Source organism: Canis lupus, chromosome 4 (assembly GCF_011100685.1).
Source record: "Canis lupus familiaris isolate Mischka breed German Shepherd chromosome 4, alternate assembly UU_Cfam_GSD_1.0, whole genome shotgun sequence".
Classification (NCBI taxonomy): Eukaryota; Metazoa; Chordata; class Mammalia; order Carnivora; family Canidae; genus Canis; species Canis lupus.
This window is the reverse complement of record NC_049225.1, coordinates 54,355,268-54,382,554: the sequence shown is the minus strand read 5'-3', so window position 1 is coordinate 54,382,554 and position 27,287 is coordinate 54,355,268. Positions and strand designations below refer to the sequence as shown.

At 38.9% G+C, this 27,287-nt stretch overlaps 1 protein-coding gene across 3 annotated transcripts in view; it reads left to right on the top strand.

Annotated features, from left to right (window-relative positions):
- Window positions 1–27,287, top strand: part of SGCD (sarcoglycan delta) — a 910,945-nt gene that overhangs the window by 674,665 nt on the left and 208,993 nt on the right. For all 3 annotated transcript variants that reach the window (XM_038534931.1, XM_038534932.1, XM_038534930.1), the window contains one exon: window positions 26,549–26,650. In XM_038534931.1, the coding sequence (XP_038390859.1) occupies window positions 26,549–26,650 (102 nt within the window). The remainder of the gene's footprint in view (window positions 1–26,548; window positions 26,651–27,287) is intronic.

Below are 27,287 nucleotides of genomic sequence, written 5' to 3'. Positions count from 1 at the left end.
ATGTGATCATGGTTTTGAACCTAGTTCTCAATCTCTCTGAGCATTGGTTTTGTCATCTGATACATTGAGAACATACTAGGATGGATTCCCTAATGTTGAGAAGAAAATGGAAATAATGCCCATGGTATCAAAGTCTAGAGAAGGAATATTTTTTCTTTCCCCTAGAGTATTGGTGTTTGAGATATTTTTCTTTCCCCTAGAGCATTGATATTTGAAATTACACTATGGACCTTTATTTCTGTAGCTTGTTTCCTCCATTTAAAAAATGCACATACCCTTAAAGTGTAATTCACCAAGCTAAGGCCTCAAAATAAAAAATCTAGCAGGACTGGCAATCAATGAATAAATAGACAGGGGGTAAGACTGTTGGGGGCTCAGGGGTTTGTGATGCTCCGGACCTGGAGTTCCTGTGTGAAGAGGAAAGGGACTACTTAGGCTCGGCCAATTGTAATCATGTAGAAATATGGGGCCTTGATGCTAAATCTTGTGATTTACAAAAGGAACTCACAATTCAAATGCCTTAATTTTTTTTATTTATTTATTTATTTATTTATCTATTTATTTATTTATTTATTTATTTATAATTTAAAACTCTAGGTGCATCCAAAAAAACTACATCTGCTGGCCCAAAATAGCCCACAGGCACACCTACTTTGAAATTTTGCTATTTTATATCTCTTGATATACACAAGCCTGGGGGTTTCTTATCTGTATCTGTCAGAAGAGGGAGATAATAATAGTAGCTGCCCCCACAGGAATTTAGGGCAGAAGAAGAGTAGAAATGTTTCTACAGTTAGTCTCAGATCTGTTCCAAAGGCAAATCAGAGCAGACACTGCTAAAGAGGCACCTGTTACAGAGAACCTGAGGTAAGAGGCACAGAACCCAGGGCGGGGCCCCAAGGTCAGCTTTCTCTGCTCCCCTTGGCCTCTACCAGGAAGTCTGTGAAGAAGCCTAGGCGTTCTTCTGCCTTATTAACCCTGACTTATCACATACCACCTCCTTGGGCTCCCTGCTGGAGGCACTGCATCTGGGACTCAAACCAGCACAACCCACAGAGCAAGCCATCTGGTCCCAGGCCTCTTGAAGGAGACACTTCCGTCTTCTTACTTCCAAGCTTGGCCACCGCAGTTTCACCCCCTAGGCTTTAATGAGGTGTTGAATTGGGGAGATCAGAACAGCTGCTTGGCACTGAATATCAGTCTTTGAGACAAGATCAACTCCAGGGGATTGAGTCTTAGCCTCCAAGTGCCATGAGGTGAAGGAGGAAGCTGTGCAGATCACCATAGCCCAACGGATCACAGTGATTTGGGTTCTTGCTGGAAGTTTTTATTAATTAAAATCTCAGGAGAAGAATGTCAAAGGTAGAAAAGGCTTAAATCTGTGTTTATATGGTAAATATGGTATCCAGTGGCTACATGTGAAGCTCTGGAGTGCTTGAACTATGACTTCTCCACATCTAGATGTGCTATAAGTATAAAATATACACCAGATTTTGAAGTCTTAATACAAAAAAAAACCTCGAATATTTCATATTTTTTAGTCTGGTTACATCACGAAATGATAAGTTTGGCTATATTGGATTAAATCAAATGTTTTATTTTACCTGTTTCTTTTTCCTTTTTAAAGTAGCTATTCCAAAAATTTTTATTACATATAGGCTTGTATGTTTCTGTTGGACAACACTGATTTAGACCTATCTATACAGAGAAGTTATTTCACATGTACTTTTAATTCACATTAATTATTCAGACTCTCATGTAATTAAGAACAATCTAATTATTTTATGTAATATTTATATTATACACTGTAGTAGGCATCCTATTTTTTTTTAAAGATTTTATTATTCATGAGAGACACAGAGAGAGAGGCAGGCAGAGACATAGGCAGAGAGAGAAGCAGGCTCCATGCAGGGAGCCCGATGTGGGACTTGATCCGGGGACCCTGGGATCACTCCCTGAGCCGAAGGCAGATGCTCAACCACTGAGCCACCCCGGCATCCTATATTTATATGCACATATTGTATAAGGTCATAAACAAATATTGTGCATACCGTATTTTACTTTATGGACTACTAAATAAATTTTCTTTTTTAAAATATTTATTTATTTTAGAGAGAGAGCTCAGGGAGAGGGGCAGAAGGAGAGGGAAAGAGAACTTAAGCGACTCCCTGTTGAGTTCAGAGCTTGATGTAGGGCTTCATCCCAGGACCCCAAGATCATGACCTGAGCTGAAACCAAGAGTCAGATGCTTAATGTACTGCGCCACCCAGGCACCCAGCAACTAAGGAAGTTTCTAAGAGTAATAATTATTTATTTATTGTAAGATTTTAATTTTATTTATTTATTTGAGAGAGAGAGACTGAGAGAGAGCATAAGCAGAGAGGAGAGGAAGAAGCAGGGGCTCCGTGACTTAGGCCAAAGGCAGCGACTTAACTGACTGATCCACCCAGGTGACCAAGCAATTTTTATTTCTTGACTTAATCTCACTTTATGCATCGACCTTAGAAATTAACATCACTCTTGTCCATCAGAAAGAGCATTGTATCAGGTGTTAAGTGTCTAAAAATATTCCTTGATCTATAGGCCTACCTTCCAAAAGCAAGTTCTATAGCTATTTTTTCCACTATTAGGAATGAGTTTGAAGTGAGCCATATACACACTCTCAAAGATGGCCTCCTCATGGCCAAAAACACATGTCATAATGCAACTGCCCTGAGTCCATCTCTTTTGTTCATCAAGTCACCTCAAATACTACTTTCTAAAACACATGCCCTATATTAAGAGTTACTCAGTGAGCCTTAAATAAGGAGCCATGCAGCAGCATTCTTGTGTGATGCAGTGTCCTCTAAGAATAAAAAAAAATGTAATTATGACCCTTTTCTTTTTAAGAAAATGGCAGTGATATTCTCTAGCAGTATTTCCCTTTTTGCCATGACTGCCAGGAAACTGAGAGGTAAATCCAGTTCTTAGTTTTAGTAACCTCTTAAGTTTAACAGGAAATCATCCTCTGATAGAAAGATATGGATCTTTTTTCTTGAATTTTAGTCAGAGTTTATTGTACTATGCATTAGAAAAACTAGCATGCATCAGATACTATTTTGTAAATACTTTGCAGGCTACCTTTCTTTTTAATTTTTTTTAAATTTTAATTCCAGTGTAGTTAACAAATAATGTTATATAGTGATTCAGCAATTCCATGTATTACTCAGTGCTCATCACATATTTAACCCATCTCTCCTTTCTCCCTCCCCAGTAACCCATTTGTTCTTTGTAGTTAAGAGTCTGGATTTTTGTTGATCTCTCATTTTTCCCCCCTATTCATCTGTTTTGTTTCTTAAATTCCATGTATGAATGAAATCATATTAATTTGTCTTTCTCTGACTTATTTCACTTAGCTTTATACTCTCTATATCCATCCATGTTGCTGCAAATGGCAAGATTTCATTCTTTTTTATGACTAATATTCCAGTGTGTGTGTGTGTGTGTGTGTGTATGTGTATCTCACATCTTCTTTAGCATTTGGATTTTTTTTCACCTAATTTTAACTGTCACGTTTCAGGGACTCCATGCCACTCCATGTGGTACAGACCTCTTGCTTTATCTGATGTAATTTATACCCTACCTACAAATATGTTTTGTAAGTGAGTATAGCATACAGATAGAAGAGCCCTAGAGAGGTGATATAGGTTTATTTCATGTGCCATTCGTCTACATTAAGGACGGGGGCAGAGGGTTAAGAAGGACTCTGAGGCTTTTCCAAACAACACAAGAAAAGGTGCTGTGGCCTATTTATGACATTTGATCAGCATTTCAGCAGAGGGGTGGCATCACACATGGCCAGCCACATTTGACATCCTTGATAGAGTGTATGATCTTTAATTGTAGCAGAAGAAATTTAACCACTGGGAAGGTGACCAGAAACTCTGATCTTATCATCATATTGTTCTGATCAGTATAGGATAGACTTTCAAAGTTTAGAACCATTCTATAAGTACTAAAAATACCAAAGCATTGATGTCCACTTAAGGAACCCAGCTTGCCTGGGTACCTCCTTTCCATCACTTTATTTTCTTCCTAAAAAGTACCGATTTGAGTACTTTGAATCCATATATCTCAAGTTCTAAATTTTAGAATCTCTTTTTGGAAGGTCATTGGTACATCTTTGACACTTATTACTCTCTCCCTTGTGTTTGCCTTTGATCTCCTCTAGGAAACTGCTAGCATCCATATCTGATTGATATTTTTATTCTTTTTCTCTGAACCCCTAGGATGCACATTTGGTGCCAAGCACAATGTGGCATAGTGTTTACCAGCACAGCTATTCAAGTCAGATAGGGCTTGATTTCAATCCAAACCTCACCATTTACTGGTTATTTGCCCTTGGGCAAATAGTTTGTTTCCAAGACTTACTTTTATCTTTTACGTATGTGGATAATAATAGGACCTTCCTCAGGGTTTGTTGTGATAAGCAGTCAGTGTGTATAAAGCATTTATCTCATTGTCTGGAATATTGTAAGGGATTGATAATATTTTTCATTATATTATTGTTACTATTTTACACATATTAATATCAAATAATTATTGAATCAATGAACAAAGTAACTCTGACTCCTATTGTTGTTGTTTGTTTCTTTTTTCCTGTGGAAAGGGTCAGGTATTCCTTCTGCCAATTCTTTTATCACAAAAACAGGGATGGTAATGCTTGCTCAGTAGGCTTTGATAAATAAAGAGCTCTTCTCTTTGTTCTCTTTAAAATAAAGGACCTCTCTAAAGTCAAAGTACAAAGATTCTATTGTAAATGAGTAGGATTATAAGCACCTTACAAGCCTCCTTGAATAATCTGAGAAAGTATCAAGAGGTAAAAAAACAAAAAAGTAACATTTATAAAGTACTTTTCAAAACACATTATGCACATTACCAATCTGTGCTCCATGCAAGAGGGTGAGTTAGGAAGAACAAGTATTATCTTTTTGGTCAGGTAGAAACCTGAGACTTAGCAATATTTGAATCATCTAGGACAGGGTTTCTCAACCTCAGAACTTTGGACATTTTGAACCAAATAATTCTTTATTGTTGGGGGCTGTTCTATACATCTCAGCTATTCAATGGCAACTCTGGCCTCTAATGGTATCCACTAAATACCGTTAATTCTACATTAAGGACCCCTTCCCCAATTGTGACAATCCAAAATGTTTCCAGACACTGCCAAATTTCTATCTGGGGAGCAAAATTACCCCTGGTTGAGAACCATTTATATAGGGCCATACCATAGTCAGTGGATGAGCTTGTCATAGAAGCCATTCTCTTTCCTTTGATTTTCATAGGAGTAAAATGGGTGGGAATGAAAAGGCAAGAAGAGTACTGTGATTTGGGTATGGTGGGCTAGTAGAAGGGATATATGCAGGGAAAGAGGAGGAGAATTTTTCAGAAAGGAGAATGACTGGGGAAAAGGTAATGCCACTAAGCAAACGGATAAGTGCATTTCTGTTAAAAACTTGGGCTAGAAGTGTTTGTATCTTGAGTAATGTTTTACAAGCCATCAGTGACAACTAAATTTGTATAATATGTACAAGTTTTTGCCTGGAGTCTTACTAACATTTGTAACCACATTTGTTGTGGGTGGCCTCTAGAATTGGATGCAAACCAGCTCTTCCAGGATCGTCTCAGCCAATTAGGCATCCATGCTTGTCATCATTGTTTAGTTGGCCTACCCAGGCCTTCTGAACAGTCCACACTAATTTACCCCACTAACTGGATTTTGTTTCAAAATCTTAGTCTTATGGCTACCAAGTACAATTTATATATTCAAATATTAGAACACTTTGGAACAAGGCTGCTTCCTTGTCCAAAATTCTACAGCCCAAGGCAACTTAAAGTGATTTCAGAAAATCTGGTCCAAAGTGACTTTCAGAGCCTATTTGCTTACTAAATGTAAGGGTTAGATTTACCCTAGCAAGGTTTTTCCTTTGTTCCCCCTCTCTTCCATGTACCATATCAGTTGTTATATTACAGACCTTAGTTCTTCATTTGAATTAAGGGTTTATAAAGCTTGAATCCCTTGTTGGGGACACTATACAAGGTGTCTGATTTGGGGTCTTTGTTACCTTAACCTAGTGTGTTTTTCCCTGAGTGTTTTGTTTTAATTACAAGCTTCATGAATCAAAGCTATACACTTGGGCCCATTTACTTTTCTTTTCTATCTCTACCATAGGCCTTTTACTTACTCTGTTCACCCACTTATCCATCCATCCAAGAAGAATTTATTGTCTACTCTATGTCAGGCCCTGGGCCAGTCCCCTCAATGCCTTGTGCCCCATATTAAATACTGGTTTGGGGAAATACATTTGACCTAGGTGTGTTTCATATGTCAGATAAAATATAAATTTTTTTCAGTTGTTATAAAGCAAATGACATCACCTCGAGAGTGTTTTTCTAGATGCTAAGTGCCCTTGCTTCCACTGTATCATTTTCTGCAAGCATGTCCATTTGATTTGATGAGAATGACAAAGCTTTTTTTCAAAGCATCCCTGGGACCCATTCCAGGGTTGAGACAGTCGAGACCAACTATATAGAATAGAGTAAGAATCATTTTAGGAAAGCATTGGGTCATTTTAACAGGATATATGCTACTGAGAAACTAATGTCTCTAAGGCTCAACTCATCATCTATAAAATTAGGGAATTGTAGTTAATGATTGCTAAGGGGCCTCCTGGCTTTAAAGTAAGTTTAAAATTATTGGAGGAATGTTGAGATCTTTATGTCTGGGATGTTCTTAATGACTTAGATGTCTGGGTTTCTGCAAACACAACTCTAGAGTGAGGGAAAGACCCTATTTTAATTCATTGCTTGACATTCTGGATCATTCTTTTCCATGGTCACTTTCAAAGGGTCTGGCTGACTGAGTCATTGTTCAGTACTAACAGACTGGAAAAGTGGAAAGAGCACTGGATGAGGAGTCAGGAGACTTAAATCTTGATTCCAGTCCTGCCACTAACTCCTTGGGTGACTGTGAACAAGTCATGGTAGACCCAGTGCTCCAATTTCCTTTTCTGTTAAATGGCAAGTTTGGGTTCTATGACCTCCAATGTTTCTTCTGGTTCTGAATTGCTTTAGTTTTATGTCTATATATATATGTTGACTTAATTTCTGATCTCATCTATCTTTATGAAACAGAATCACTGACTATGTCTTGTTTGCCTCAGTGGGTCTGTCCAATTTCCTATGGATTTCACAAAACATGAGAAGTAAAAGTGATCAGAGAGATGTGCATTTTCCTGCATCAGTTCTGTGATGCCTAGACTCACCCATGGCTGAACCCACTGCCATTTCTGACTGCATATTGGTAATCCCAGTTATAGCAGCTTATTTATTTCCATCCTAGTGAAATGCCCCTGCTGATGGCTTTGGGCCTTGGGCTGACTGTACTTAGGTTCAGGAATTCCTGTCTCTCCCTAAGGCCTTGTATCTGTATTCATCTAACAGAGTGGATTCACAGCTCAGGTTTGACCTCCTATTTATGAAGATTTGATTAATCATGACAGTTTTATTGATTTGGGGCCAGTGATTCAGCTTGGACCTCTGGACCAGGGTCCAGTCCTAATACTCTTCAGGGTGCTAGTCTAATACCCTAGCCACTGTGTTGTCTTCATCCTTAGTTTTATGAATCAAAACTGGACATTTGGCCCCATCTCCTTTCCTTTGCTAAGGCACTTTATTTACTCTATCCCTCCATTTATCCAACAAGAATTTATTGTGTCTACTGTAAGTCAGCCCTAAAGAAAAAACAATGACATATTATCACTACTTTCAAGGAGCTCACCCACACTTGGACAAGTTTATAAATCAGGCCACAGCTTCAAAATCCATCACTACCTGGTGCTTTGATGGAAGAGCTAGTTCATGGTAATGAGGATAATAGAAATTACTAACATTTCAGTGCATTTTATGGTTTCTTGGGTAGTTTTTCAAAGTATATTAGTTAATTTGCAAAAATTTATGATGTTAGATATTATTTCAGTTTATAAAGGAGAAAAAATGACTTGGCTTTACCATTTTGTCAAGGATAACACATTTACTTTGAAAAATTATGTATTGATCTCCTACTCTGTGGTAGGTATTATTCCAGTAGTAAGTGAAGCAATGTCTTTCTCTCCATGGAGCTGTGATCTAGATGGGGTACCAACCATACACACATGAGCAAAACGAACATTAGATATTGAGGAGTGGACTGGCATAGATAGAGCAAGGGTGCTATTTTAGATAGCATGGTCAGGGAAGGCCTCATGAGGAAGATGTTTGAGCAGAGACCCAAAGAAGCCAGCTGTGCAGAGAACTTGGGGAAGAGCATTCCAGGCAGAGGGAACAGCAAGCACAAAGACCCTGTGGTTGGATCTATTTGATGTATTCAGAGGATAAGCAGTGTGGCAGCAGTAGACTTTGGTCCTTCTGACTTTGCCTTGGAGTCCCCAAGATCATGGGCTGGCCTTAGACAGAAGAGTTTCTTTTCTTTTATGCCTGCTTGATATTTAACAGGAATCAGACTGTGACATTTTTAGAAGACAACAAATCTTAAATGTCTGACTGTGAAAGGAGTCACCCTGAGGTTGAGGAGAAGGAACTGATACAAATTGCAGTTGACACAGTATGCCCATCTTAAATGCTTACTGACTTCTACTGCTCACAAAGGTTGTTCATATGTTATGTCTCTTTTGTCCTTGTGCATGCATAAGCGAAGGGAGAGAGAAGTTCAGGAATTCCACAGTTTCATCTATATATGGAGTCAACCTCAGGGGAAATTCAGGTTCTTTCTTTTCTTCAGTAATTTTTTTAACCTCTTTCTTGAGAGAAGCAGCCTTTGTACCTAGCCTAGCACCTAGTATGTGCTGTTTAGTGAATAAAGTATGTTGTGACTCTCAAAATAAAATCCACATGCCACCTCATCCATTTGAACTGGAAGGCACTCTTCTCTACCTGCCAGGCCAACCACTTTGTTTCCCATGTCTAGTTTTGATGGTACTTTTGTTTTTTGAAACAACTAATAGAGCAAGCACATTTCTAGGTATGGGATTTCAGTAAAGCCCTGCTGTTCATAATAGTGTTTCTCTATTTCAAAATTGTGAAATTGGCATCATCCAGGAGATTACAGTGAGTTTTGGGGCATCTCTGCTAACATTCTTATCAACCTAGGGACAGAGCTTAGATAAGTGTCATTGCACTATAACTTAGACTTTGGAGCTAAATCCAGGTGGAAGAGAGGATAACTTGATGCTAGTTAGAATGGCCTTCTGGACCTAGATGTTATGTGTTTCAGGATTTGAAGCTTAAATCTAAGGCAACAGAAAGAAAATTTGTGAATGCATCCGCCAGTCTGAAATTGACATCCCAAAAGCTAGGTCTTTGTAATATACAGAAACTAACTCTGGTGAGTCCCACATGTCAGACCTGGCCCTAAGGGAAATAACTCCATAGGCTTTAGTCTGGATCCACTAAAGAACTCCTTCTCTAGTGCATGACGTTATTATGATAGAAAGGGAAAACCTGAAATAATCCTAACCATAAAAATCTCTAACCTTAACAGAAAGCTTTTTTTTTTTTTTCTTCCTAAAAAGACAGAGCATGTTAAGGCCAAATCTCTTTCTACTTTTAACTGAAAGAGAAATAACATTTACAAAGCACCCACAGCTTTCCACTTTCTTTACCAAGCAACTTAAATATGTTGTTGAGTGCTTATACCCATCCACCTAGGCAACATGTTCATATTTTATGGAAGAGGAACTGAGGTGCAAAAGAACAAGTGACCTGCCCAAAGTCACACAGGTAATAAAAGAGTAGAACTGGCATACAAGTAAGGGTCTGGGGATACTCCAGCTGCTACTATGCTTCTCTGTTAAAAAAAGAAAAAGACATTTTTAAATCTGAAGTTAAGGAAGAAGGCATTGAGTTATTCCATAAACTAATATCTTCATTGTATAATTACTTGTTAGACTGTGCATTTTTTTGAACTATTCATACTCCCCTCTTACTCAGCCACTCCGGAATGGCTTTTTTTGTGTTTCCTGGACCCGGTCTTATTCTTACACTTACATCAGTAATGGGTGACATATCCATTTTTTTTTAAAGCTTGCCCATTACAGGGTATTGTTTGATGAGAAAGGTGGCTTAGATGATTTAAAAAAAAAAAAAATGATTGGCGAGTTTTCCCAGCACCCTCTGGATGGAATGAATAACGCATGGCCGTTTATGTTAAAAGGTTTCCTTTTACCTGAGCTTGGTAATTTCCAGGGTCATCTTGGTTAAATTAGATTTTAATTCTGAAATATTGTTGCTGGAAATGTTCCCACTGGCCAATTCATATCTCCTGAATAATAGGATTTGAGCCAAAATTGAAAGTGCTAGTAAAGTAAATGAGGAATATCTGCCACATAACCTTTGGGAACAAGTTCTTTTGTTTTGTTTAATATAAAGAGTTTTACAAGTGTAAGAAGTCCTCACCATATTGCTTTGTATCTGAGGTTCCTGAAAACCAGAAGTGCACCTCAGATGAACGTTTTCCAGTTGACGTTAGATCTCTCCATTGTATCTTTTAGGTGTGACCTGAGGGATGCTGTATTCTTTCTACTCATCTTAGGCATCTCTTTCTTCCTGTGTTTTGAGTACAAGGGAGGATGCTTTCTTGCTGACCTCTCAGACACAACTTGTGTTACAGAGAATGCAGGAAAAGTGAATCTTACTATGTGTTTCTCATAATCAAAGCCTATAGAGAGCCATTAATAACAAAAGGCAAATCTCTCAAGACTCTTGTATAAGCACGTTGAATCCACACAGATCAAGAAGCACCTTGCTTCCAACTTCTAGATGACTGCCATAAATATAAACTCTGATAAACAATGCCCAACAAGTTTACATTATATTAAGTAGTTAATTTCTTAGTGCCTGTGGAAGTTCCATTCCCATCAAGGTCAAGATTACCCTGAGCTCTTTGCTGTTGCAACATTGCTCATTCTTACCTGACTACATTGTCATCTTGATCCTGGCATCCAATTCTGGGAAAGATCCATGGTAAAGTTCTAACTTAGTGCTTGAGAACTCCTGATAGTGTCACATAATGGGGTTTCCCTCTTATGGGAAGGAGAAGGGACAGTGGTGGCTATTGTTCCCATGCAAGGGCTAAGAAAGTCTTATGTCCTCTCCAAGAGAGTAGCTCCATCTTTAAGAGGTGAGTGTGCAGGTAGAGACTATATAACATGGATGAATTCTTTTTGAAGGTTACTTTTAATTCCAAGTCATGCCTACTTGCTTTGTTGTGACACTTGAATAATCTGAATTTAGGGATAAGCTTCTCTATTTCTATATTAGTCCATGTTCAGAGAAACAAACAATAGGCTGTGTGCACATTTGCGTGTATGTATGTGTATATAGAAGGAGATTTTATTATAAGGAATTGGCTCACACAACAATGGAGACTGACCAGTCCCAAGATCTGCAGTTAGCAAGCTGGAGACCCAGGAGAGTCAATGATGTAGTTTTCATCTGAGTCCTAAGGCTTGAGATCCAGGAGAGCTGATATTTCAAGTTCCAGTCTAAAGGCCAGCAGGCTGGAGATTCAGGAAGAGCCAGTGTTTCCATCTGAATTTGAAAAAACTCCCCCTTCCTTGAGAGAGCAGTGAGCCTTTTTGCTCTGTTCAGGCCCTCACCTGATTAGAAGAGGCCTATCCACCTTAGGGAGAACATTCTGCTTTACTTGGTGTTGCACTTCAAATGCTAATTGCATACAGAAGCCCTCTCACAGATACACCCAGAATAATGTTTGACTAAATATCTATCTGGTCACCCCACAGCCCAATCAAGTTGTTGTATAAAATTAACTGTCACAACTACTCTCCTAAATAAGGTTTAAAGAATGGTTGTGATTCAGTTTGCTATGGGTTTTTAATCTCCTCTGCTCTCTGCTATTCTTGTCCAGAGAATTATCATAGTTCTTGGTCTCTGAAGCTGTTTAGACTTTAAGGATTCCCTTCTTCAGATGTAGATGGAGGGATATGGATAATATCTACATGATGATTCAAAGGGAATAAGAAGTAAATGGAATCTTTTAGCCAATTTCAGTGTCTTATTATTTGATGATTTGATTATTTGCAGTTAAAATTATTCAAGTACTGTCTTGTCCAGAGAGGGAAGCACTCTCAATTCTGGCAAGCCGTAGAACACCCCTTCTCCTTTCCTTCCCTCCCTTATTGCTAGCTGGGCAACACTGAGTGAATGCTAATCCCTTCCCTTTCTTCAAATTCAGCGGCAAACTCTTTTTGCTTCTTCATCCTGTCCCTCACCTCCTTCATTTTCCATCCACTAGACATTGGCAGTTCTACCATTGACCCTCTTTCTCCTTCTTCTTGCACAAGCCTCTCAAAGCATATCAAATCAACTAAGTGCTAAATTGTATGTGGCAGAGTGTGACTGCCATAAATCAGAGAAGGTAGTCAGAAAAGGAAGGAGGAAGTGGATGTGGGAGCTAGGGGATGGGCTGGGGGTGGTTCAGTAGAGGGCATTATTGAGTATTTACAGTGTGCCAGGCACTGTGCCGAGCAGATCAAATGCGCGCACATGCACGCGCACACACACACACACACACACAGTCCTCAAAAAGGGATACCCTGATCTCCATTTCACAGAATTAAAAGGCTCAGGGAAGGTCCAATGACTAGTAAGTGATCTGAACCCCCAAATAGGTCTTTTTGATTACAAAACCCATGGTCATGTTCATTGTGCTCTCTGAAATTTAGACAGGCAAAGGAAGAAGGGATTGCATTCCAAAACATTTTTTAAGTTGAACAAAATCACAGAATCTATTATCAACAAGTTCTTTATTAGAAAATTATTTTTGGAATTAATTCTGAGGTAGTGAACTTATCAAAGTTGGGTTTAATACTTTCATGAAAGTCTTATTGGAATATATCTAAATTATTGGGCCACACTGGTCCCCCTTGCCTTGGATCATCCTGTGACTCGCTCCCTGACTTCATCTGGGTTTCTGCTCAGAGACAACTTCTTGAACATCCTGTCAAAAGTACATCCCCCCACACAGCTTCTTGCACTGCCTCCTTCTTCCCAGTACTTCCTGGCTCTAGCTGGGTAATGCTCCAATAAAAAGAAACAAGTACCTGCCTTTGTTCTCTGAGCAGACAGGATTTTCCAAGGGTTCCGTGATTCCCTGTGCTGTGTTCAGTTGTTTTACTCTTTTGAGAATACATGCATAAAATGTGGGAAGAATATAAGGCCTTAGGGGTACATATGAGGGAGGCAGCAACAGACATCACCTCTAGACCACTGCTTTTTCTTGTTAGTTTAAGGCTAAAGGTAATTGTGGAAGTTGGTAAGACATCTGAAAAGAGCAGAGTATATGTGGTACCATCCTTCAGAAAGCCAATTTGGACATCAAAACTTGAACAGAGGGCCAAATTAATAGGTAAGACAGCTCCAGTGCCTGGAGTGCACATACCTGCCTTTGTTTTTCTGAACTTATCCTCAGAACCTTTCTCACAAGTATCAAAAAGGCCCTGGGTCCTTTGAAGCTGTAACTTGAAGTCTCATAAAAGACACTGTCGTGTACAACTGACAACTTTTCCTAATGAAGTAGAGAGAAGGCAGGACAGGTAGCTCCCTCATGGTGGATACCCTGATGGAAGAATCTATTTTGGGAGGGATTTTCGCAGCATGCATTTTAAATATCACTCAGGCCAGCATCTTAATCGGGCTTTGATGGTGGGAAGTGCTCATGGAGCAGCAGGGATTGCCATGGCAGGAATTTCATCTGAACATTTGGCATAGGCCTAATCATATTTCACTTATTTCCTTTTATGCATCTGCTTAAGATAAATGAGCCCCCTCCTTTATCAACAATAGCTCAGGATTCATAAGCTCACATATTTCACCAGGGACAGGGATGTAGCAACCTGTGCTTTATTATCCATCTCTCATTTTCTACCTTTCAAACAATCGATAAATTCTCCATCGAGATCACTTTTTTAAAGGTTGCTTACAAGTTTCTGTTTCAGAACGATGTGCTGGCAGTAGTTTTCATGCCTAAATCCTCCCCAAAACAGGGTGGGAGTAATTTGTAAGAGTTTTTGCAAGAATTTCCTTGCCAAAAAGGAAATCATACAAGATGCCCTAATTGCAGCTTCTCAGAGTCTTGGGCACCAGTTCGCAGTGACAGCTGTGATTTGTTGTTGGCCAGAGAGCATCCCGTTTCCTGCGCATCATAATACAGGACTTTTTTTTTAAGTGGAGGAGATTTTAATGCTTATGTTGTCCAACTACCCATCATGACCTAGGAGGAAACAGGCTTATCCATGTTTGCTTGGAGAGCTAGCAGAGGGCTCAAGACCAGAACCCAAGTACTACAATATTAGGATTCCATAAGATGTGCTAACATTTCCTTGCAAACATTCTTGAAGGATACTCTTTAATTAATATCTAGAGGCGCACAACAATCCCCATGGTGATCTAGCTGTTTTCCTGGATGGCTAACAAGCACCGTACTGGTCTGGGTAGGTGGTATCTAGCTAGGGCTGTTTGACTTTTCTTCCAGACCTGACTTCATTTGGGAACAATGCTCACAGTTCTTTGTGGCTGACAGAAGACTTTTCATCCAGTCAGTCAAAATTTACTGTCTATCTACTCTGTGTAAGGATTATGACAGGTGACTAGGATAAAAAGACAGTTAAAATACTGCCCTTGCCTGCTAGAAGCTTTCAATCTAGAGAGAGAGAAAAAAAAATAGAACATGGTCAAGCATGCCTTGGCTGTTCCAGCATCTGCTCAGAATTGAATTATGCTCACATTTCACGAGCTACAACAAATCTCGCGGCCCAAACCATCATAAGTGGGTGGGGAAATATAATCCTACATGTACCCAAAGACAGAGAGCAGCACAGTCTTAAAATCATGGCTGCTCGATCATCTGATATCCCTGGCTGACTTCACTGTTATGCCTCTGTGGACTTATAGCTTGGGTGAGAAATGAATCTTTGTTGTTTGAAGCCACTGAGAATTTTGTTGTTGTCACCATGATGTAACCTAACCTCTCCTGAACAATACACGTGATTTGTCTGATTTAATCCTCAATTTAGAGGAGCTAATTATCTTGGCTCTATAAGAGTGAGATGCAGAAAGGCCACCAATAAGCTAAGTGGAAGAACTAGCATTTAACCCGTGCATTCTGATAGCAGAACTCATACTTTTTAGCCCTATACTGAAAAGCTCTGTGTGTGTCAGTGTCTGTATGTTCCAGTTACTGAGGAAAGCTTATTTCTAAAGAATTGAAGAGAATCAAGGAGGGTTTCCCAAAGAAACTGGTAAGTATGTCCCAAAAGACAAGTAGGAATAAAGAAATTTGAAAATAAAGAGAATTAGTCTTATTCACTGTGTGTATTTGTGTGGGATGAGCCCCCCCCCCCCCGCCTCCGGCTGATTAACTCACCTCCAGGAAAAGTATACAGCAAAGAATGTCCATCCATGTATTACTACTGGCAACCAGGAAATATTGAATGCTTCAGATACCATAGCCTTGGATCTATATATCATTAAAAGAAACTTTATGAGATGTTATAAAATGTGAGAAATCACAATTCTTACCCACAATTCTTACCCTTGAGGCACCAAGGCAATTTGACAGCTTTGTTTGTCTTATATCCTGCCTTCTCTCTCCCTGTCTCCTCTGCTTCTTTCTCCCTCCTTCTCTCTTTCTCCCTCCCTCTCTGTCTCCTTCCCTGTTTCTCCCCCTCTCCTTCTTTCTCCCCCTGGCCTCTCCCCCTCCCCCTCTCTCCCTTTCCTTCCTCCCATCCTCTCCTCTTCTCTCTCTCTCTCTCTCTCTCTCTCTCTCTCTCTCTCTCTCTCACACACACACACACACACACACACACACACACACACATATAATATTCTAACCAATCTATGAACTTCTAGCTTTATGGTAACTTGGCAGTAATAAGGAGAAGAAAGAAAAGCTATATGATAAATTAATATCATTCCTTTACAAGAAAGGGAATATGGATGAAGTTGAGATTATATAGCATCTGACCCAAAGAATCAGAAGCTATGACCTAGACATTGAGGGGTCATCTGGTCTTCTCTTTTGCTGCTGTTTTAATCATCCAGCACTGTTGATTGGTCCCATTATTAATGCTCTGGAAAAGATCACTAGCTACCACTATGACCTAGCCCACAGTGTAATTGCCTTGACCACAGAAACAGGTCCTGTGTTTAATTCAGCTCTATCTTCCTTTATGCCACTCCTCCTCCCCTGTGCTTGGTCCTTGATGTATCCTTACTACATCAGGACCATCTTTATTTATTTATTATTATTTTTTAAAGATTTTATTTATTTATTCATGAGAGACAGAGAGAGAGAGACAGAGACAGAGAAACAGGAAGAGGGAGAAACAGGCTCCATGCAGGAAGCCTGACACAGGACTCGATCCTGGGTCTCCAGGATCACACCCTGGGCCGAAGGTGGTGCTAAACCGCTGAGCCACCGGGCTGCCCCCATCTTTAGTACATACAAGTCCAACCTGTATCTTTAGCAACTCCATACTGGGTAAAGGCAAATAATAGGGTTGGCTCATACTGGTACTGTCGCTAACCTGCTCTTTTCCCTAGCACACATCTCTAAACCACTTCTCTTTGAAGATTTTGGGAATTCCACAGCATGTAACACCAGGTCTCCAGAACTAGATTCATCTTTTCTATGAACACTACTACATGTCTGTTACTCCTTTTTTTAAAACAACCTTGTTAAATTTACATACTGTTAAGATTCACCCTTTTAAATATACATTTCAATGATTTTTAGTGAATTTACTGACTTATGCAACTATGACCACAATCCAATTTGGGAGCATTTCTGTCACCTCAATAAATTTGTCAGGCCTACTTCTGGTCACTCTTCACTGCCAGTCTCAGACAACCACTCATCTACATTCCACATCAGTTTGCTTCACTGGGTGTTATATAGAAACAAAGTCATATGTATGTGGTCTTTTGTGTCTGACTTCTTTCTCTTGGCATAATGTTTTTGAGGCTTATCCATGTTGTCACATGTGCCAGCATTTAATCCTTTTTATTGCTGAGCGTTGTTCCATTGCACAGATACAGAATATTTTATACATCTGTTCATCAGTTAATAGATACTTGTTTCTACTCTTAGGTTAAGGTGAATTTTACTCCAGTGGACATTTACATTCAAGTCTTTGGGTGAACATGTGTTTTTATTCATCTTTGGCAAGTAGCTCAGAGTGGAATTTCTGGGTCATATGGTAACTCTAGGTTTAACTTTTTCACAGTCAAACCATTCCTCAAAATTCTGCCCTATGCTGTGTTCCCACTAGGGGTATACGAAAGTTCCTATATACCCATATCCTTGCCATCATGTGTGTTACTCATGTTTTTTTGTTTTTTTTTTTCCCCCAGTAGCCTAGGAGTGCCTAGAAGAAAGACTCTTTATGCCTCCTTACTTGACATTCAGCACAGGGCTGGCTACACACTTAGAGCTTAGCAGTGCCATATGAAGCATGGTGGTGAAGGACTTCTGTTTTGGAGTTGGTGTGTCAGGATGTCTGAGCAACAGAGTCTTCAACTGTGAAATGGGCTAACAGTGCCTACCGCCAGTGAGGATTAATGGACATAATGTCAATGAAGTGCTTTGTCAAGTGCATATGGAAACAGTAGCTTTGATATTACTGTTTTATTTGTATGAATGCATGCTTTCTGAACCATCTCTAGTTTAGCCTATTTCTTTTTCGCTCTTACAGTCACATATTTAGATGTGTGGGACATCTGCATGGCTCAGTTGGTTAAGCATCCAACTCTTGGTTTTGGCTCAGGTCATGATCTCAAGGTTGTGAGATCAAGCCCCACATCAGGCTCCTCACTCGGCATGCCTGCTTTAAGATTCTCTCTGTCGAAAGAAAGAAAGAGAGAGAGAGGGGAAAGAAGAAAGAAAAGAAAAGAAAAGAAAAGAAAAGAAAAGAAAAGAAAAGAAAAGAAAAAGAAAGAGAGGGAAGGAAGGAAGGAAGGAAAAAGAGAAGAAAGAAAGAGGGAAAGAAAAAGAAAGAAAGAGAAAGGAAGGAAGAGAAGGAGGGAGGAAGGGAGGAAGGAAGGAAGGAGATACAATGTACTGGGCCATGAGGATTGAATAATGAGTGACACACTATTCCTGATCTCAAAGAATTTGAAGTCTAGCAAGAAAGGACATAAATGTAAATTGATCACTGCAGTGCACATGAAAAATGCTCTCATAGAAAGGGACATGGGGTATAAGAGACCTCAGATAGGGACCCCAGACCCAGAAAGGACATCTAACCAGAACCAAAGGACTGGAGAGAAGGACAGAAGGGCTAGAAAGAACATTACTAGCCAAGGGAAGGACATTTGCAAGGGCTTGGTAAGTGAAAGAGTTTGGAGAAGTTGCTACTGTGTTTTGTGTGGACGAAAGGGAGACTGGCAGGAGATGAGGCTGGAGAAGTGTGCAGGTGCCAGATGAGGATGGTGTGAAATATTACATTAAGGAGTTTACTCTTTACCTGTGCTGCTCTGTTCTGTCACATTTTACAGGTAGGGGAGCTCCAAACAAGATGGTTCAATACCTGAATGACAGAAGAGACCATTTATAGATTAAAGCGAAAAAAGTTAGAGTGGTCTCAAAAGTCTCTGACACTCTGAAGCATTGTTTCTCAGCCTCTTTTTTTATTGCCTCCCCTCCCCTGAGACCATTTTTAGACACATTAATTAGAGCAATTTCTATTCCCCTCCAGATGAAATTTTAGTACTACAGATCTACTGTGCACACAGTCTATACCTAAGCATTTTTTTATTTATAAATAAAAAAGTGAGATTTTTTCTCACTTCTCCCTCAATCACTAATTTTTGCCCGATGGGGACTGTATCACCCTGGTTGAGAATGCATGTTCTGATACATTGTCATCTGCTTGAGGGATAAGCCTTGGTTCTAACATTTTATATTCCCCTCAGTACCCTTCAAAACACAGCATTTAGAATGAAGAAATTCTGTCATTTAAGAAATATTTGCTGAGTGCATACTATGGGCCAAACAGTGTTTTAAGAATTGAGACAACAGTGAGCAAAACTCCCACCCCTCACAAAGTTAATGTTCTAAAGCAATCTCTGTAGATAACATCAGTTCACTCTTTAATCCAAATTAAGTAATGCCTGCCATTAAAACTGCCCAGCAAGAGAGAGACTCGCAACACGTGTACTGAAATAGGACTTGGCATTACTTCCAGCCTGGAAAGAGGCTGAAGAGATCAAAAACCTGTTTGATGCTAATGTGGAAGCAAAATCAGAGGAGCAAGAAATAATACTTTCTTTAAATCAGCATAATACTAATTCCCAGCTCCTCTCCCACAAAGGCCAGCAGAGCATTTTACATTACAGGATTTTTTGGACAGCACAGTGTTTTGCCAACACCAGTGAGAAGGGCTCTGGGGGCACTGGTCTCTGCCTTTCATGGGCAGTGGCCTAGAGAACTGTGCCCCCAAGCCCGTGGTTCATTTTAAGTCTGCGAAAGGGATCTATCTGCCATTCCTGTAGAAGAGAGACTTTGGGGAAGCTGGGGCCCCACAACCCCCCAGGGGTTGTCCCCTCCTGGGGACAGGGTCAGGACAGTGATCTCTGGAATTCATGGGATTCACAAATCTTTTGTCCACTCCCCAGTTGGAAAACCTATCCTCTCCTTCTTGCCTCCCTCCCTAACTCACGTAGTTTTATCCATTCAGTGGGAGTTACCTTTTACAAAAGAAATCTCTGCTTCTTTGCTCCCCAAATCTCTAAGCCTCATAATGACAAAGCCTAGGAACCTATTTGAAATGGTTATGAAAAGGGGCCAGAGGCCAACATGAGAGATAGAAAAAACAAATTAATATTTCAGTCCATTGCCCTGCCACTTTGAAACCCCTATTTATTCTGTACTCATTTTGTAGAAAACTGCATTTGAAACAACCAACCAAACAGTGTGGACCAGATAAAAAATAGAGAGCTGATGCCATCATCCTTGGACTAGCCCAAAGGGAGATTCTCAGATTCCCCCCACCTCTGCTCCCATACCACCACTCCCTCCCTCCTTCGGTCCTCTCTCCCCCAAAAGACCTTACAGGGAGGCCATTCTAAATTGGACTGGGAAAATAATGAGATTTCCTCATGTATTTATGAAAAGTCCTGTGTGCCAGTCTTGCAGGTAGGCCCTGGTGTACTGCAGTATACAGGACAGCTGGGGCCCTTCCCTCGCCAGGAGGACTGCAAGATCCTGACCTCCACTTTTGTTTCAAATGTACTTTATAGACTTTAGGACACTTACTGGGTAAGATTGGCTCCGTTAAGCCCAGCTTTCTGGCTGCTAGAATTTTTATGGTTGTCTTTAAGAACATTGAAGTTTTACCATTTGAACAGGGAAGGAAAGAAAAAAAAGGTCTCTTTCCTCCTAATCACTTTAGGAGTGACTGTGAATCTTCTAAATGTCTCTTTTGCATCTTACTGGGAGGGAAATTTTCCTTTAAAACTGACCTAAAGCTCCTATATTAATAATACTGATAGCTTCTTATGTCGGCAGTTAAAGGTGAAATGGTTTTAAATAAGGCAATTCTCAAATTGTTTTGATGTGTATCCGATCCAGTCTGACTGTTTCAGAGCCAGAAAGGAGATTCTAATATGGGAACATAAGTCGTTGGCCACTCTAATCTGCTTTGTATTATATTTAGGAAATAGAGACCAGTAGCATAAATTCATACTATGTGATTGAGCTTTCCCACCAATACCATTGGGCAGACCCAGAGACTGAGAAAGAGGCTGGAAAAATGAAGTGATGGTTCTCAAGAATAGAAAGAACCTATAACTGAATGAAATGGTAGAGATTTGGCAAATTTGTGGTGAGTTTCCTACCAAAAGAGGTACTTAAGTAAAGGTTAAATTACTATTGCAAAGGAATCCATTGCCTCTTGGATTACAGGAGTGTTTCTCAAACGTTGATCCTTCTGGTTTCTCCTTCACTATTCTCTGGCTGTGTGCCACCTGTTTTGCAAACTGTCTCAGAGGACAGGATGAGGAGGAACCTTTTTTTCTGACTCCCCATGGCTTGTAGCACACAATTGTGTACACAGTTGTCTTTCCAGAAATAGCAGATGATTCATTTTGCTTATGTTCTGTGGCATGGGAAGCAGGTGGGGTTGTAATAAAGAACCTCTGGACCCCAAAAAAGTGAAGTAGAAGTTTTAGACCATAAGAACAGATGGCATTATTCTTGTGGTTGGAGAGGGCCCTCTCTCTCATTGCTGAGTGCCCTCCCAAGAAAATGAAAATCGAAGTGACCCTACAAAGTGCAGCAAATACCTTATAGCATATTGCTTTCACTTACATTAGGTTAGGTTAAAATAATGAGTAAGAGCATATAGCTTGAATTGGAAAGACTTGTGTTCATATTCCTGATCCCGTCATTGACTAGTTGTGCAGTTGTGAGACAAGCTACTTATCAGTAAATTTTCTCACTTGTGAAATAGGGAAAATAAAAACTATCTCATAGGATCATTGAGAAGATGGCATGGGATAATATGTGTATAGCACTTAGTATATGACATAGATTCTTGACAAATGTTGCTTTTTAAAATAAATCTTTATTTTAGAATATAAAATTAAGTTAAAAGAACTTAATAATTTATAACAAGTTTTTAAATTGCAAATGCTATTTACAAAAAAAATGATAAGTACAGACAAGTAAAAAGAAGAAAATAAAAAGCAATCATATCTTAGGCAACTACTAAGATACTGCTAAATACTTCAAAGATTTTCAGTATGAAGTAAATTTCCTTCTGGAATTTTTCTCCTATGAAATTTCTTCCAGATTTTTTTTTAAAGATTTTCTTTTTTTTTAATTTTTATTTATTTATGATAGTCACACACAGAGAGAGAGAGATCGAGGCAGAGACACAGGCTGAGGGAGAAGCAGGCTCCATGCACCGGGAGCCCGACGTGGGATTCGATCCTGGGTCTCCAGGATCACGCCCTGGGCCAAAGGCAGGCGCCAAACCGCTGCACCACCCAGGGATCCCTCTTCCAGATCTTTTTTGTGTGCACATACGATTATATGTATGCATGTGTATGAATATTTATATATATTTACATAAAAAATGGCATAAAAGAGGGGTGCTGGGTTGCTCAGTCTGTATCCAACTCTTGATTTTGGCTTGGGTGGTGATCTTGGGGTTGTGGGATTGGGCCTTGCATCAGATTCCACACTCCATGAGGAGTGGTCTGCTTGAGATTCTCACTTTCACGTCCCTCTGCCCTTCCCCTGACTCATACTCAATCAATCAATCTTTTAAAAAATGGAATAAAATGTATGTATAGGTTATTTCATTAATAGTGGATTATCTACATTTATTATTTCATTAATAGTGGATTATCTACATTTGCCTATGTTATTAAATATCTCTGCAGAAGATACATCATGTTCTATTTTATCATATTCAGTTATCTTTTTCACTTGAGATTTTTAGGTAGTTTTTAAGTTTTAATTTTTTCCCTCATAACTGGCTTGGTGATAAACAACTCTATAGCCAAATAATTTCACATTCATAGGATTATTTTGTTATGATTACATTCAAGAAGTAACATGGTAGTTTTCAGTGACAATCAAGAAAATGAAATACAGCATGAAAAGCACAGAGTATAGTAATGTAGTAATGAGCATCTAGTAAGTCATCCTTAAATGTTAAGGATAGCAGATCTATATGCTGTAAGAGGGGAGGGAGATATATTTTATTTGGAATATGCTAGCTAATTACTCCAAATATAATCTTCTATGTAAGAGTTTATAGATTCAGGTTTAGTATATGTTTCTATGTAAAGGTCTGCTTCTCCACACTAACAAAAGTCTTGTTTTAGAATAATCTAAAGCAAGATAATTGACATATCCTTTGCAGTTGGGCACAGAGATGGATTAGGTGGATATTTGCTTTTTCTTTTTTCCTTTTGTTGTGGATTCTACATGCTACTAGTGTGTTACGAACATACCCTCCAGCCCAATGCCTCTCTCACTGGGTTTGAATGCCTAGTCTGGGGTCCTTTTGGCAGAGTTGTCTTCACAAGTACCAAAAATAGAAATATACAGATGGCACACTATCTATGAAAGGACAACATTGACCTGAAAAATCTGTTCTCATGCATAGGCTGAAGTGCTGTTATGAAGGAGGGTTGGGGAAAAGTGCCCATTTCCCACTTGGTCATTCAGTACCCCCCAATGTGGTGTCTGTCCTGAACGTATTGATGTACAGAGTACATGGCAGTGCCAGGAAGAAGAAATGGTAGTCTCTGGTGAGAAACCTCAGGAGTCTGAGAAAATGTAGCTTAGTAAAATAGGCTGGATGGGAACTGGTGAACTGTAGAGTATATGATTCATAGAGTAGCATAGGGTAGCAGCTATTCAATTCCAGATAGTGGTGGCCGTGTGAGAAACCAGGTTCATATTTCCTAGAGCTTCCAGTTTCACAAGAAGCTGATAACCTGAATTTTTTTTTTCAGATCTTTCCATTTTCAAATGTATTTGGGAAAATGTAGGAATCAATTGGTAAACACTGTGTGTGCATGTGTGTGTGTATATGTATATATCATGTGTTTTATTAAGATGGGTCTCTAGCTTTCTAGCTGCAGATCTTGAAACTTAGCCTCCACAATTGGTGAAACCAGCTCCTTAAAATGAATGTGTATGTACACACACACACACACACACACACACACATCCTTTTTTATTTCCCTGGAGAACCCTGACTGATATGGGCACACAACCACACTTATTTGGAGAAGAGGAAACATGATGGAGGAACAAGTATAGAAGCTAGACTTCTTTTAATATATCTTATTTTGTAGATTTGACTTTGGTGCCATCTAAATAGTTCACAAAACTAAGCCTTAAGAAAGCAGTCATGAAAATTTGAGAGGTGGGAGGAATGAAACAAGTAAACCTGACTGGACAGAAAGTTGGTAATGCTACCAACTATACAGGATGGAATCAACTCAAGTAGCTTTGAAATCCAGTCACTTGTGCCTGCCTAGAAGGATGCACTCTAGAGCTTTTTTAAGACAAATTTTAAATTGTTTTTCTTAATTATAATGTTAGAATAGTACCGGCTCTGTATATTGTGGGTTAAATCAGATGAGTAATCATTTTGGTGTTGAGAACATAGTTTTTTGGTATGTAAGAAAGTTACTAACACTTTAAGATCCATGTGATTAAATGGAAACATTCATATCTTCAGTTTGAATTGAAGTTTAATGGGAATTCATGGTATATTCTATTTAAAAAACACAGAACTTATTTTCTAGCTCCGTCCTCAGAAATGGGTCAATCCAGTAGCCATGAGCACCCAAAGCTATCAGTTTGTGGTCTCTAAATACTAGTTGCCACAAAAATAAGCCAAGCATTCTTACTAGAAATGGCTGGTTCCAGCCTGGAACAGGACATGAATGCAATAACCCTGGATCATGTTGTCATACCAGAAGCAAAAGGGCCATCAAGGACTACTGAAGAATATTAAAAGGACTTAGGGGCCAACTTGAAGAGGTTCCCACTGAGCAAGGGTAAGAAAATTAAAACTTGAATAGCAATAGAAACTACATTGGAATGAAACAAATAAAAAAATGTCTGTAATGATATTTTTAAAAAAATAAGTTTTAAACCAATAGGTTTAGAAACCTATTGGAAGATACTAGGTAACCAATGTTTTGAGAATCAATAAATAAAGGAGGAAAAATCAAACACCTTTCAAGTTCTGTAAACTATAATTTAGGGTAAACAGTGGATGAAATGTAATTTCTCTTGATGGAATATCCCAGCTAATTAAGAAATGATAGATTTTTTTTTTTTTACCAATTTGAAATCTCTGGTTGAAATCATAGATCCTCTAGGCAAAGATCACCAATGTCTGATGACATCACAGCAGAAGACATTGTATGTCTCCTGAAAGAATATGCAGTAGACAGAAAAATGCGATCCACTTCAAAGATGTCAATGTCCTAATCTCAGAACCCCTGAATATGTAACATCATGTAACAAAGGAGAATTAACACTATGGACAGAATTGTATTTGCCAATCAGCTGACTTTAAAATGGAGAGATTATCCTGGATTGTATGTCTAATGAACAAAAGTGGAAGAGGGAGGTGGAAGACTCATCATCAGAGTGATAAACATGAGCCAAATTCAACCAGTCATTGTGGACCTTGGAGATGAAAGAGGCCACAAGTCCAGGAATGTGGGTAGGCTCAAGAGGCTAGAAAAAGTCAAAAAATGCATTCCCCCTGCTGCCTTTGAACTTCTAGAAAAAAGTACAGCAGCGCTGCTGGCACCTTGATTTTTGCCCTTTGAGTCTTGTGTCAGACTTATACAGAATTATGACATAATAAGTTTGTGTTGTTGTAAGCCATTGAGTTTGTGGTTATTTGTGATGGTAGCAATAGAATAATAATATATTCCATTTCCTGGAATGTGTTCTTCCTAGAAAACTGAGCCTAAATCTCATCAATCTTCTTGTTCTAACTACCAATTTACAAGCAGCATAGGAGACAGAATACATTGTATTAAATTATAGGAATGTTCAGCAAAATATAAATGCTGGGCATTGCTATTAGAAAAAAATGGTTTGTTCTGTTCATTAAATAAAGTACGTATATGTGTGTAGATCTATGAGAGAGAACCTGACTGACTTTGAAGATTTTTAGGAAATGACCTACAATTTCATGTATCAACCAACTATAGGGAACCTGATTCAAATAAGCAAATCTGAGAAGAGAAAATAAAAATGAATGAAATTTGAACACTGACTCTGGCTATTAGATGATACTAATGATTTTATTATTTTTTGTGGTGGTGGTAGTGATGGTGTTGTGGTTATATTTAATCAAATGAGGTGGGTGTGGTGAGCATTGCAGATAACAATAACCATACATGGATCATTGTTGAAGACGAATGATAGTACACAGGTATTTGCTATTTATCCTTTCTATTTTTGTATATATTTTAATATTTAATAGAATGTCAGTAAAGATGTCAACAACTAATTTGACCTCTTGAACATTTTGTGAGCAAAACACATTGTGTCCAAGAACCGGAGTCAACCAACAGACTACCACTTTACAGTTTTTGCATAAAGTTTTGGAAACCAGAAAATTATCCTTTTATGTTTTCCTGCTTACCTCCTGTCTCCATTCTGTCTGCAATGCCTAGCAAAAGGACTTTCTTCATTTGTGCTAGTGAATGAGTAGGGGCATTAGTTTGCTTGGATTAGAATTTCCTTAGAATAAGTGAGCAAAGAGGATGATATGCTTAAGTGCATTGAACAATACCTCTCAGTATTTTATTGGACCCTCTCTCAACCCACCTCTCAAAAAAAAAAAAAAGGCAGTAACTTTGTTTCAATTCTTGAAAGCCTGAGATTTTTTTGAAATATTAGCTAATTGCATTTTCTGTTATCTCCATGCATCTATTTCAGGATGGAATGGGGAATTTGAGAATCACAGACAAAGGTCTAAAACTAGAAGGAGACTCCGAATTCTTGCAACCTCTCTACGCCAAAGAAATCCAGTCCCGACCAGTAAGTACTGCTGTGGGGGGAAAAAAAAGGAATGGTGGTTTATCTGGAATCTAAATCTGGAGAAATTTATCATCAGCCATCAACTGAGTATAGAGCATCATGGGAGGGAATGGTAATGTAGGTAGTGAGATATGATCAAATCTGAAGTCTTGATTATAATCACTGGTGTGGTACTGTATGAAACTGTGATGACCTGTCTGAGCCTTTCACTGTTCCTGCCAAATGGAGGGTAATAACCTCTGTTAATGAACTATTCTAGATTATGTTGCAAATATAAGGCAAGAAAATAAATGTGAAAGTGCTTAAGTACTATGCAAGTCCAAGAAATTATTGCTATCTTTTTTAATTGTCAGGTGCTTTAAATGCTATCTGTGGAAACAGAATTAAAGAACTAGAATTTTGTTTTTCATTAAGAATTTGAACATTGTAGCCAAGGTTTGTTAAAATCATTTCAATATGTCAACAACTATGTTCTGAAATGGTATTTAAATAATCACTCCAGCATATGTGCTTTGTTCCATGTATTTTGCTGCTTTGTGTGTATTATCATTTCTTAATTTAATCCATAGGTTGGTCCACAGGATTGGCAATTATGGTTGCCTCAATTTTACAGATTAAAGAATTGAGACTTAGAGAA